Raw genomic sequence first — 14,206 nt, forward strand, 5'->3', positions numbered from 1 at the left:
GGTTAGGAAATTGGCTGAGCGAAAGGTGACAGAGATTAGGGATAATGGGTAGGTACTCACATTGGCAGGATGTGACTAGTGGAGTCCCGCAGGGATCTGTCTTGGGGCCTCAATTATTCACAATATTTATTAACGACTTAGACGAAGGCATAGAAAGTCTCATATCTAAGTTTGCCGATGACACAAAGATTGGTGGCATTGTAAGCAGTGTAGATGAAAACATAAAATTACAAAGGGATATTGATAGATTCGGTGAATGGGCAAAATTGTGGCAAATGGAATTCAATGTAGACAAATGTGAGGTCATCCCCTTTGGATCAAAAAAGGATAGAACAGGGTACTTTCTAAATGGTAAAAAGTTAAAAACAGTGGATGTCCAAAGGGACTTAGGGGTACAGGTACATAGATCATTGAAGTGTCATGAACAGGTGCAGAAAATAATCAAGGCGGCTAATGGAATGTTGGCCTTTCTATCGAGAGGACTGGAGTACAAGGGGGCAGAAGTTATGCTGCAGCTATACAAAACCCTGGTTAGACCGCACCTGGAGTACTGTGAGCAGTTCTGGGCACCGCACCTTCGGAAGGACATATTGGCCTTGGAGGGAGTGCAGCGTAGGTTTACTAGAATGATACCCGGACTTCAAGGGTTAAGTTACGAGAAGAGATTACACAAATTGGGGTTGTATTCTCTGGAGTTTAGAAGGTTAAGGGGTGATCTGATCGAAGTTTATAAGATATTAAGGGGAACGGATAGGGTGGATAGAGAGAAATTATTTTCGCTGGTTGGGGATTTTAGGAGTAGGGGGCACAGTCTAAAAATTAGAGCCAGACCTTTCAGGAGCGAGATTAGAAAACATTTCTACACACAAAGGGTGGTAGAAGTTTGGAACTCTCTTCCGCAAACGGCAACTGATACTAGCTCAATTGCGAAATTTAAATGTGAGATAGATAGCTTTTTGGCAACCAAAGGTATTAAGGGATATGGGCCAAAGGCAGGTTTATGGAGTTAGATCACAGATCAGCCATGATCTTATCAAATGGCAGAGCAGGCACGAGGGGCTGAATGGCCTACTCCTGTTCCTATGTTCCTGTGGGAACACTATGTAAGATGCTGTAGGAACACAGTGTAAGATGCTGTAAGAATTCAGTGTAAGATGCTGTAGGATCACAGTGTAAGATGCAGTAGGAACGCAGTGTAAGATACTATAGGAACACAGTGTAAGATACTGTTGGAACACAATGTAAGATGCAGTTGGAACGCAGTGTAAGATGCCGTCGGAACGCAGCGTAAGATGCCGTCGGAACGCAGCGTAAGATGCCGTCGGAACGCAGCGTAAGATGCCGTCGGAACGCAGCATAAGATGCCGTCGGAACGCAGCGTAAGATGCCGTCGGAACGCAGCGTAAGATGCCGTCGGAACGCAGCGGAAGATGCAGTAGGAACGCAGCGGAAGATGCAGTAGGAACGCAGCGGAAGATGCAGTAGGAACGCAGCGGAAGATGCAGTAGGAACGCAGCGTAAGATGCAGTAGGAACGCAGCGTAAGATGCAGTAGGAACGCAGCGGAAGATGCAGTAGGAACGCAGCGTAAGATGCAGTAGGAACGCAGCGGAAGATGCAGTAGGAACGCAGCATAAGAAACTGTAGGAATGCAGTGTCAGATACTGTAGGAACAGAGTGTAAGATGAGAGCTGTAGAATTGCAGTACAATGCCCTCAGAGCACAGTGTAAGATGCCGTTGGATCACCATGTAAGATCATCGAAAATTTATGGCACGGAAGGAGGCCATTCGGCCCATTGTGTCCATGCTGGCCGAATATGAGCCACCCAGCCTAATCCAACTTTCCAGCACTTGGTCCGTAGCCCTGTAGGTTTCGGCACTTCAGGTGCACATCCAGGTACTTTTTAATTGAGTTGAGGGTTTCTGCCTCTACCACCCTTTCAGACAGTGAGTTCCAGACCCCCACCTCCCTCTGGGTGAAAATATTTTTCCTCAGCTCCTCTCTAATCCTTCTACCAATTACTTTAAATCTATGCCCCTTGGTTATTGACCTCTCTGCTAAGGGAAATAGGGCCTCCCTATCCTCCCTGTCCACTCTATCTAGGCCCCTCATAATTTTGTGCACCTCAATTAAATCACCCCTCAGCCTCCTCTGTTCCATAGAGAACAACCCCAGCCTATCCAATCTTTCCTCATAGCTAAAATTCTGTAGTCCTGGCAACATCCTTGTAAATCTCCTCTGTACCCTCTCTAGTGCAATTACATCCTTCCTGTAATGTGGTGACCAGAAATGTACACAGTACTCAAGCTGTGGCCTAACTAGTGTTTTATACAGTTCCAGCACGTACGCACTCCCTGCTCTTATATTCTGTGCCTCGGCTAATAAAGTATCCCATATGCCTTCTTAACCACCATCTGTGGACATGCATTCCAAGGTCTCTCACTTCCTCTACACCTCAGTATTCTCCCATTTATTGTGTACTCTCTTGCCTTGTTTGCCCTCCCCAAATGCATTACCTCACACTTCTCTGGATTGAATTCCATTTGCCACTTTTCTGCCCACCTGACCAGTCCATTGATATCTTCCTGCAGTCTACAGCTTTCCTCCTCACTATCAAACACACGGCCAATTTTTGTATCATCTGCAAACTTCTTAATCCTATATTTAAGTCCAAATCATTAATATATATCACAAAAAACAAGGGACCGAGTACTGAGCCTTGCAAGGACAGAGAGGTCAAGGGTGGGTTTTTTGAGGAGGGGGGTGATGACAGCAGTGTTAAGAGGAAGGGGGACAGTCCCTGAGGAGAGGGAACCATTAACAATATCACCTCACATGGGGGGCCAGGAAGGGAAGTTGGGTGGGAATCGGGTCGAGGGAGCAGGAGGTGGGTCTCACAGAGCTGGGAGAGGGCATGAGGGGAAGATAGGAGAGAAACAAATGAAAGACAGGGTTCAGGGCCTTGAAGAAGTTTGGCTTGTTGGGCGAGGGGAAGGATGGTCGCAGCAGAACGGCTGGTCTCATTATTAGTGATGATGTTCATGAACTCCTCGCACTTGTTGTTGGAACGAGGGAGCAGGGGGCAGGGGAGAGGGGTTTAAGAAGACTGTTTGTAGTGGAGAAAAGAAGCCGGGGGTTATCTTTGCATTCCAGATGATCCTGGAGTAGTGAGTAGTTTTGGTAGAAGACTGGACGGCCCGATAGTGCTGGATGTGGTCCAGCCAGATCTGTCTTGTTTACCAGATGTGCTCAAGACTGTGCCCCTGAGACTTGAGAGCGTGAAGCAGGGGGCCCTACACCAGGGGGAAGAGAGCAAGGGTTTTACTGGGAACAAGGGCATCAAAGGCGGAGGTGAGAGAGATCGCAGGAATATCATGGTGAACGGAGGGCCAAAGGCTGAACAGGTGGGAGTTTGAAAGTGCCGCTGGAAGTTACTTGGAGGAGAGTTTTTTTCCTGGGTTGGATGCGGTGGGGTTGGAAGGGGGATGAGGGTGGTAAGGATGCAAGGAAGCAGTTGGAGATGGACTGGTCTGTGATCGAGACCATGAAAGATGGCAAGGTTCAGAGGATAGCTTGACAGTGGGTTGGGGTTTACATGGAGGAAGAGGTTTCGTGGCAGTGAATTCAGAGGAAAGACGGCAAGATGAGTTCAAATGAAGATCGAAATCAGCAAGGATGATTTCAATCTTCATCTCAGCTTCCCTTGCCCTCTGTCGACCTACATTAACGATCTGTATCACATGGAGCAGACGCAGCAGGAGGATGCCAGATAGAGAAGGAATGGAGACTTCTGGGAAAAAGATTCAGAGCTGAAACAGTGAATCTTCATCTCCTCAGTGCCGAGTTAAGAACAAAAGCCCTTTGGGGTGATATTGCCTTGTTCCTGTTTCTCAGGTCTCCCTGTCCCAACCCTGCTCAAGACAGTGGGCAGCCTGCCCACACTGGGATACAACTGGACCAAATGGATGATGAATTGGCCTCCGGGTATTCTCATCTGTGGAGAGGGACCCAGTGGGGAGTCAGAAACTCACTGCCCCATTGCACATCCTACCATTCCATGATATGCCTCGTTTGAAAAGGGATTGGCTGAAGGTTCAGAGCAGCAAACCCTCCACCACAGGTGCAAATGGCATTAAATCTGTGGTCGCGGGCGAGGCCGCAATCGGGCCCGCGGGCGCGGCCGCAATCGGGCCCGCGGGCGCGGCCGCAATCGGGCCCGCGGGCGAGGCCGCAATCGGGCCCGCGGGCGAGGCCGCAATCGGGCCCGCGGGCGCGGGTGAAACTGCTGAAGTACAAAGAGACAAAAGAAACTCAACAAATCCAAGATCTTATTAAATAAATGATTTATTTCCAGTCAGAAAGATAAATCTTTAAATATTTTATATGTAAATTAATTTCAAAAGTTTGATTTTAATGATTTAATTTGATATATTAATACTGCACAGACAGGACAGTACAGGAAAATATGAAGCACAGAGTTTGACTGTTAGAAGCAAGACTCGACAAAATCTACCAACAAACTAGAGAAACCTTCACGGATAGTGCAAACCTGACAGGTCAGAGGTCAGTGCTCCGTCACCATGACAATAGCCACAGGTCAACCCTTCAAGCACCAAACCACCTGGAACCTGCGATTCCCCCAATCTGTGCCCGGTTGGTGGTGGGAGACCAACCTCTTCCAGGTGGTGAGGGAGCAAAACAAGGAGGGAGATCAGTCCCCACAGGTACAGCTAGGCCCAAAGCTTCCTCACCAGTGGCTCAGGCAAGATCAGAGCCCAGCGACCCAGTGCTCACTTACAGAGCAGTGAGAGGGCAGGTCACCCAGCCAGGAGCTCAGAGAGAGACAGACAGACAGACAAGCACAGACTAAGTCACCTGCCCAGGATATATATTAAAGTACAGACACAGACACACTCACACTCACAAGTTTTAGTCACTATTTTGTTTTGCCTCTCCAGTTTACCGAACCATTCCCAGCCAGAGGTGACCCACAAATTGGACCGAACCGAACACTTGCTGAGAGCTCAGGTCGGAGAGGTGGGTCCCTACAGGTGAGCGCTCAGGTAGGAGAGGTGGGTCCCTACAGGTGAGCGCTCAGGTAGGAGGTGGGTTCGTACAGGTGAGCGCTCAGGTAGGAGAGGTGGGTCCCTACAGGTGAGCGCTCAGGTAGGAGGTGGGTTCGTACAGGTGAGCGCTCAGGTAGGAGAGGTGGGTCCCTACAGGTGAGCGCTCACGTAGGAGAATTGGGTTCGTACAGGTGAGCGCTCACGTTTGAGAGGTGGGTTCGTTCAGGTGAGCGCTCAGGTAGGAGAGGTGGGTCCCTACTGGTGAGTTTGGGTATGGGCAGTGGGTTCATACAGGTGTTGTGCGCTGTACACAGACTCAAGAAAAAGCAGAAATCTGACTAAACAGATACCAAAACCAAATTTCAATTTTCAACCAGCGCAGTGGCCCCAGCGGAAATTGTTCAACGGCCAACGGACATCGAGCATCTCCCGTCAGCGGCCAACGGACATCGAGCTTCTCCCGTCAGCGGCCAACAGACATCGAGCTTCTCCCGTCAGCGGCCAACGGACATCGAGCTTCTCCCGTCAGCGGCCAACGGACATCGAGCTTCTCCCGTCAGCGGCCAACGGACATCGAGCATCTCCCGTCAGCGGCCAACGGACATCGAGCTTCTCCCGTCAGCGGCCAATATGTGAAGTTTGTGATTGACAGGAGTCGAGCTTTTTAAAGTCTAAATCGTTAATAATATAGAACTCTCCAGAAATGCAAGGTAGCTGATGTCTAGAGATTCACATTACAAAGGCTTCAAAGATTTCTCATGCCCTGAGCTACAATTAGATATTCAATCTGAAAAATCAACGTATCCAAAGCTCTCTCTTCTCCCTTCACAAAAAAGGACGCCGACTCTCCCTGGGGAATGGGTCCCACAGACACCGACTCTCCCCGGGGTACGGGTCCCACAGACACCGACTCTCCCCGGGGTACGGGTCCCACAGACACCGACTCTCCCCGGGGTACGGGTCCCACAGACACCGACTCTCCCCGGGGTACGGGTCCCACAGACACCGACTCTCCCCGGGGTACGGGTCCCACAGACACCGACTCTCCCCGGGGTACGGGCCCCACAGACACCGACTCTCCCCGGGGTACGGGCCCCACAGACACCGACTCTCCCCGGGGTACGGGTCCCACAGACACTACAGTCGCCCTGCCTGATATCCTCTGAATCAGCACAGACTGGGGACCGATTCCTGTGATTTGCAGTTGTGTGCGTCTCGGTACCTCCATAGAGACTGATTCCTTTACTCAGTCACTTCGAAAGACTCTGAAATCACTGGAATCGCATGGAACCGTTTGTGAGATTTTTAATCTGAAAGGACGGTGTCTGATCTTTCCATCTCCCACTGCGAAATCACATCAGGTGATTAGACGTTCGTTTTAAAACCCACCCCCAGGGAAGAAGGAGGAATTGAACCCCAGGATCACGGACTCCAAGGTGGGGGTGAGTTTATCAGCCGTTAATATTAAGACAAAGCAGCGGGGCACAGGGGAATGCCCCGATACGCTACCCCCAATCTCCTGAACCGTGCCCGTTCCCCAGGTACAAGGTCAGGAAAAAGGGGCGCAGACACTGGTTGCCCCCCCCCTTTCCAGAGCTGGTATGTAAATGAGCCGGGAGGGGAAGTTCTAATGGCCTCATATTGTCATGGCGACCAGACACGGGAGCTCCTCAAAGGGCCGAGGTTGTGCTGGTGCAGGAACCCCATCGGTTTGGTGGGTCCGAGGGTCTCTGGCAGGAAACCAGCGGGGCCTCAGGGAAGGGTTTGACGTTTTTATCCTTTGCCAAGTGGTGACCTGCAGGCCCGGGGGCCTTGTAGTGGCTTCTGGGCGGCAGCAGTCAGGAGGCCTGAGGCCCGACGCGCAGACCCCTTGTGCTGGTTCCTGTCGGGAGGTCAAGGCTGCACCAGGACTGCTCCCGGGAGTAAGTTAACGACCCAGGAGACAAGGCCAAGTGCATCTCCCACCCCGGCCCATGCCCACCGGTGCTGATTTAGGGCTGGTCCTCTTGCTGTGGGCCTCCCGTCCGCTGGGAGCTGGGCTGTGAAGCCCGAACTCATCTCACGCACGTGCTTTTCCGGCCAATGGAGGGATCCTTGGGCCTGGAATCTTAGGGTCCCGCTCGGTGGCCTGATCTGCTCCCCCATCCACGGACTCCCAGAAGCCGTTGGTCTGATCAGTGTTGGCGCAGAGTACGTGAAGCGGTCACAATGGCCGGAACCATCCCACGGGGCCTGGGTCAGAGGCTGGAACCCAACCAGCTCAACCCGTAAAGATCAAGGCCATGGGGAGGCGGGGGAGAGTACAAGTGGGGGCGAGAGCACATTTCAGAAGAACACAAATTTACTCTGTTTATTCTCACAGTTACCACAACATGAGATCAATGTGGCGTTTACGCACCCAATAGAAACAGGAACCGTGAATTAGCAGCAAGGCCCATGCACAAACGGCCAATCAGCAACTTATAATCGTTCGACATCAGAATGAAACTGGATTATTGGACAGGACTCAGGGTCGAGCTCGGAGATCGAAACGTCACTCATCTCCCACCATCGGACCTGAGCACAACATCTGAACCCCAGCGCACACCCAGATCACCAACACAGGACTCGTCAGAAACACAGGACCCGTCAGAAACACAGGCCAGATCACCAACACAGGACCCGTCAGAAACACAGGCCAGATCACCAACACAGGATCCGTCAGAAACACAGGCCAGATCACCAACACAGGACCCGTCAGAAACACAGGCCAGATCACCAACACAGGACACGTCAGAAACACAGGCCAGATCACCAACACAGGACCCGTCAGAAACACAGGCCAGATCACCAACACAGGACCCGTCAGAAACACAGGCCAGATCGCCAACACAGGACCCGTCAGAAACACAGGCCAGATCGCCAACACAGGACCCGTCAGAAACACAGGCCAGATCGCCAACACAGGACCCGTCAGAAACACAGGCCAGATCGCCAACACAGGACCTGTCAGAAACACAGGCCAGATCGCCAACACAGGACCCTTCAGAAACACAGGCCAGATCACCAACACAGGACTCGTCAGAAACACAGGCCAGATCACCAACACAGGACTCGTCAGAAACACAGGCCAGATCGCCAACACAGGACCCGTCAGAAACACAGGCCAGATCACCAACACAGGACCCGTCAGAAACACAGGCCAGATCACCAACACAGGACCCGTCAGAAACACAGGCCAGATCGCCAACACAGGACCCGTCAGAAACACAGGCCAGATCGCCAACACAGGACCCGTCAGAAACACAGGCCAGATCACCAACACAGGACCCGTCAGAAACACAGGCCAGATCGCCAACACAGGACCCGTCAGAAACACAGGCCAGATCGCCAACACAGGACCCGTCAGAAACACAGGCCAGATCGCCAACACAGGACCTGTCAGAAACACAGGCCAGATCACCAACACAGGACCCGTCAGAAACACAGGCCAGATCGCCAACACAGGACCCGTCAGAAACACAGGCCAGATCGCCAACACAGGACCCGTCAGAAACACAGGCCAGATCACCAACACAGGACCAGTCAGAAACACAGGCCAGATCACCAATACAGGACCCGTCAGAAACACAGGCCAGATCGCCAACACAGGACCCGTCAGAAACACAGGCCAGATCGCCAACACAGGACCCGTCAGAAACACAGGCCAGATCACCAACACAGGACCAGTCAGAAACACAGGCCAGATCACCAACACAGGACCCTTCACAGACACAATGCAGATTTGAATCATTTGTGGTTAATTCTAAAAATATTAATCGTTCATTATTAATTGTACTGCAAAATTTACTGCAGTAGTGAGCCCACCCATAGTGAGCCCACCCATAGTGAGCCCACCCATAGTGAGCCCACCCATAGTGAGCCCACCCATAGTGAGCCCACCCATAGTGAGCCCACCCATAGTGAGCCCACCCATAGTGAGCCCACCCATAGTGAGCCCACCCATAGTGAGCCCACCCATAGTGAGCCCACCCATAGTGAGCCCACCCATCAACCATCATGCACTACCCACTAATCAACTCAAACTCTGCAAAATCCCCTCCCCATCAGGACATGACGCCCTCAGACTCACCTCCCACCAACCCCCTCCCCCCCCCCCCCCCCCACCCTGCCCGCCCGGAGGAGAGGGAGTCTCTCGCCTCATAAGTTGGCACCTCGGGCAGACAACGGACGGGCAGATGTTTGAGATGTGGGCAGTGCTGGCACTGCATGGCTGCGGGTACACAGCTCCCGTGTAGCAGTGGCGTAGGGAGGGATTGCTCCCGGCAGTGAGGGGCGAGGGGCGAGCTTTCTCCCCCCTGCCTCGTGTATTCACACCGGAGAGGTTCATCCCCGCACTGGGGGTGGGGGTGGGGGGGGGGGGGGGTGGGTGAGAGACACGGAGCTCACAGCTCCCCCTCCCACCTCCCAACTCTGGGACAAGCCACTCCAGTGTGGACACACCTTACGGCAGTTGCCGGGTGCCAGGTGCGGTTGCCATGGCTACACGGGTGCGGCGCTGAGCAGCCGGGGCGGGTTATATGGCTGTGGCGTGGATTATTATCTCGGGGTTCTCAATCTGTCGCTTGCTCTGCACCACGCGCAGCTCCAACTGTGCTGCATTCGGCTTCTTCCCTGGCCCAGCCATCGCTGCGGAGAGAGAGAGAGAGAGAGAGAGAGACGGGTTAGATACAGAGTAAAGCTCCCTCTACATTGTCCCAGCAAACACTCCCAGGGCAGGTACAGCACGGGTTAGAATCATGGAAAGTTACAGCACAGAAGGAGGCCATTCGGCCCATCGTGTCCATGCCGGCCAAAAGAGCTATCCAGCTTAATCCCACTTTCCAGCACTTGGTCCGTAGCCCTGTAGGTTTCGGCATTTCAGGTGCACATCCAGGTACTTTTTAAATGAGTTGAGGGTTTCTGCCTCTACCACCCTTTCAGGCAGTGAGTTCCAGACCCCCACCTCCCTCTGGGTGAAAACATTTCTCCTCAGCTCCCCTCTAATCCTTCCACCAATTACTTTAAATCTATGTCCCCTGGTCACTGACCCCTCTGCTAAGGGAAATAGGTCCTCCCCATCCACTCTATCTAGTCCTGTCATAATTTTATACACCTCAATTAAATCTCCCCTCAGCCTCCTTTGTTCCAAAGAAAACAACCCCAGCCTATCCAATCTTTTCTCATTGCTAAAATTCTCCAGTCCTGGCAACATCCTCGTAAATCTCCTCTGCACCCTCTCTAGTGCAATCACATCTTTCCTGTAATGTGGTGACCAGAACTGTACACAGTTCTCAAGCCGTACCTCACACTTCTCCGGATTGAATTCCATTTGCCACTCTTCTGCCCACCTGACCAGTCCATTGATATCTTCCTGCAGTCTACCTTCTCACTATCAACCTCAAGGCCAATTTTTGTATCATCTGCAAACTTCTTAATCAAGCCCCCCACATTCAAGTCCAAATCATTAATATATACCACAAAAAGCAAGGGACCGAGTACTGAGCCTTGTGGGATCCCACTGGAAACAGCCTTCCAGTCACAAAAACACCCGTCGACCATTACCCTTTGCTTCCTGCCACCGAGTTTAGGATCCAACTAGCCACTTTCCCTTGGATCCCATAGGCTTGTACTTTTTTGATCAGTCTGCCACATCCGCTTTGTCAAAAGCCTTGCTAAAATCCATGTAGACTACATCAAACTCGTTCCCCTCATCGACCCTCCTTGTTACCTGCTCAAAAAATTCAATCAAGTTAGTCAGACATGACCCTCCCGTAACAAATCCATGCTGACTGTCCTTGATTAACCCGTGCCTTTCTAAATGACAATTTATGCTGTCCCTCAGAATCAATACCGAGTTTAGACTGACTGGCCTAACGTTAGCAGTCCTCCAATCCTCCGGCACCACGCCTGTAGCCAGGGAGGATCAGAAAATGATGGTCAGAGCCTGCACTATTTCCTCCCTGGCTTCTCTTAACAGCCTGGGATACATTTCATCCGAGCCTGGCGATTTATCTACTTACAAAGATGCTAGACCCCTTAATACTTCTCTCACTATGTTTATCCCATCCAATATTTCACACTCCTCCTCCTTAACTACAATCTCTGCATCGTCCCTCTCTTTTGTGAAGACAGATGCAAAGTATTCATTAATAACCATACCCACATGTTCTGCCTCCACACATAGAGACCAAAAAGGTAACCTAATCGGCCCTACTCTTTCCTTTGTTATCCTCTTGCTCTTAATGTATTTATAAAACATCTTTGGGTTTTTCTTGATTTTACCTGCCAGTATTTTTTCATGCCCTCTCTTTGCTTTCCTAACTTCCTTTTTAATTTCACCCCTGCATTTTCTATACTCCTCTAGGCTTTCTGCAGTATTGAGCTCTCTGTGTCTGACATAAGCTTCCCTTTTTGCCTTATCTTAACCCTGTATGCTCCTTGTCATCCAGGGGGCTCTAGATTTGGCAGTACCACCCTTTTTCTTTGTGGGAACGTGTTTATTACGAACCCCTTGAATCTCCCCCTTGAATGCCTCCCACTGCTCTGACACTGATTTACCTTCAAGTAGCTGTTTCCAGTCCACTTTTTGCTAAATCACTTTTCAGCTTAGTAAAATTGGCCAGTTTAGAACCTTTACTCCTGTTCTATCTCTGTCCTTTTCCATAACTATGCTTGGGTTAGATACAGAGTAAAACCCCCTCTGCACTGTCCCATCAAACACTCCTAGGGCAGGTACAGGGAAAGTCAGTGCCCGTAGAACCAGGACCTCAGGGAGAGCTGGTGCCTTTATTCACCACCAGTGCACGTAACACAGCCCTGGGAGGACAGAGGCAATGGATGAATCTGCTCCCAAACTCCAAAACCAGCGACTCAATGTTCATCCCAAGGGAGAAGGTAGCGGGCTGTTTCCTGGCCCCCGCCTGCCCCCAACTCCTCCTCCACCACCGTCCCCTCTCTCCCCTCCCCTCCCCTCCTCCCCCCGGCCCACATCCCCGTCACCTCCCCACCCCCCACACCGTGTGCAGGCCTCAGTGGGGACAGCCTCTGGTTACCTTTGGCATTCGCGATGGTCCTGGTCACGATGTGTTGAAGGGCTGAGACTGTCTTCTCACAGGCAATCTGTGGGGGAGCAAGGGTCGGCGTTAGTGTCTGCGGGACCCGTACCCCACGGAGAGTCGGTGTCTGCGGGACCCGTACCCCGGGGAGAGTCGGTGTCTGCGGGACCCCTACCCCGGGGAGAGTCGGCATCTGCGGGACCCCTACCCCGGGGAGAGTCGGCGTCTGCTGGACCCCTACCCCGGGGAGAGTCGGCGTCTGCGGGACCCCTACCCCGGGGAGAGTTAACACTTTCAGGAGAGAGGAATACTAAGAAATGAAGAATAATTTGGAGTGGTTTCTGGGCTGATTCTCTGTGAGTGAGTGTTCTGTGGTGTGAAGCTGACTCAGGTTCTAAGCCGATCCTTACCTTGAGGTTATTGGGGTGTTGGTGGGTCCAGGCAAGGAGCATTGCAGCAAACAAATCTCCCGTCCCAACAAACACCGCATCCACTTTGGGAATCTCCATTCGGATTCGTTCCTTCATCTGTGAGCCATCCGCCATCACTGATCACAAACAGGAGGGTAAAATTAACAGCAGCAATTATACTGGGAATGGAAGCTCGCTCGGTCTGTGGGGGAAGAGAGGGACCGAGGGGGACTGGTTCACAATATATTAAGGGCAGGTTCATACGGCTGTGAAAGAAAGCTAATGGAATTCTAGGTTTTGTCAGAAGAGGGTATGGAATATAAAAACCAGGAGGTGATAATGTGCCCTGTATAAAAACTTAATACGACCTCAGTGAGAGTGCTGTTCGCAGTATTGGGCTCTGCACTACAGGAATGGTTTTGAGGTTGACTAGGATGCAGCCTGTGGCCTGAGGAAATACAAATACAAAGGAAGATTGGAAAAATTTGGGTTTTTTTTCATTACGACAATGTAGATTAATGGAGATATGACAGAAGTGTTTAACATTATGAAAGGACATGGCAGAGTAGATAGCAGCAGAGTGTTTCCAGTAGTTGAGGGGTCACAAACAAGGGGCCAGAGATGCAAGAGATTTAGGACAGAGGTCAGGAGAAACATCTTCACAGAGAGAGTTGTGAGTCTGTGGAATTCACTTCAAGGGTTAGTGGTTGAGGCAGAAACTGTCGCCATTCAAGATTAGATTGGATAGGTGGAAGAAGGAAAAAGGGATTAGAAAAACTTGCTTGTGTGGAGGATGAAGGCTGACAGGGATCAGTTGGGCTGAATGGCCTGTTTCCGTGTTGTACATTCTACGTGTTTCCGTGTTGTACATTCTACGTGTTTCCGTGTTGTACATTCTACGTGTTTCCGTGTTGTACATTCTACGTGTTTCCGTGTTGTACATTCTACGTGTTTCCGTGTTGTACATTCTACGTGTTTCCGTGTAAGAAGGACGCGGATTTTATTGAAGGAGGAATCACACACGGTGGGAATCAGGAGAGTGCACACCGAGTCACACTGCCCAATCACAGGCATTGAGGTCATCATCCAGTATTGAGCCACGATCACAGGAATACCGGGAAAAGGCTGGGACGGTTACTGAGTGACAGTGTGAAGGAGAGGGATTAACATCAGTAGAGATAGTCATTAACACAGGGCGCTGGGGGAGAGAGGGGTTACTGAGTGACAGTGTGAGGGAGAGGAATTAACATCAGTAGAGATACAGTCAGTAACACAGGGCGCTGGGGGAGAGGGGTTACTGAGTGACAGTGTGAGGGAGAGGAATTAACATCAGTCGAGATACAGTCAGTAACACAGGGCGCTGGGGGAGAGGGGTTACTGAGTGACAGTGTGAGGGAGAGGGATTAACATCAGTAGAGATACAGTCAGTAACACAGGGCGCTGGGGGAGAGGGGTTACTGAGTGACAGTGTGAGGGAGAGGAATTAACATCAGTCGAGATACAGTCAGTAACACAGGGCGCTGGGGGAGAGGGGTTACTGAGAGACAGTGTGAGGGAGAGGGATTAACATCAGTCGAGATACAGTCAGTAACACAGGGCGCTGGGGGAGAGGGGTTACTGAGTGACAGTGTGAGGGAGAGGGCTTAACATCAG

At 51.3% G+C, this 14,206-nt stretch overlaps 1 protein-coding gene across 1 annotated transcript in view; it reads right to left on the reverse strand.

Annotated features, from left to right (window-relative positions):
* Window positions 1-4,327: 4,327 nt before the first annotated feature.
* LOC137327516 (pyridoxal kinase-like) overlaps window positions 4,328-14,206 on the reverse strand; it is a 28,977-nt gene continuing 19,098 nt past the window's right edge. Inside the window, exons 5-7 of the mRNA XM_067993412.1 lie at window positions 12,554-12,690; window positions 12,141-12,207; window positions 4,328-9,735 (exon numbers count right to left, since the gene is read on the reverse strand). Of these exons, the coding sequence (XP_067849513.1) occupies window positions 9,623-9,735; window positions 12,141-12,207; window positions 12,554-12,690 (317 nt within the window). The 3' untranslated portion in view covers window positions 4,328-9,622. The remainder of the gene's footprint in view (window positions 9,736-12,140; window positions 12,208-12,553; window positions 12,691-14,206) is intronic.

The sequence above is a fragment of the Heptranchias perlo genome, chromosome 11 (genome assembly GCF_035084215.1).
Source record: "Heptranchias perlo isolate sHepPer1 chromosome 11, sHepPer1.hap1, whole genome shotgun sequence".
NCBI classification, from domain to species: domain Eukaryota; kingdom Metazoa; phylum Chordata; class Chondrichthyes; order Hexanchiformes; family Hexanchidae; genus Heptranchias; species Heptranchias perlo.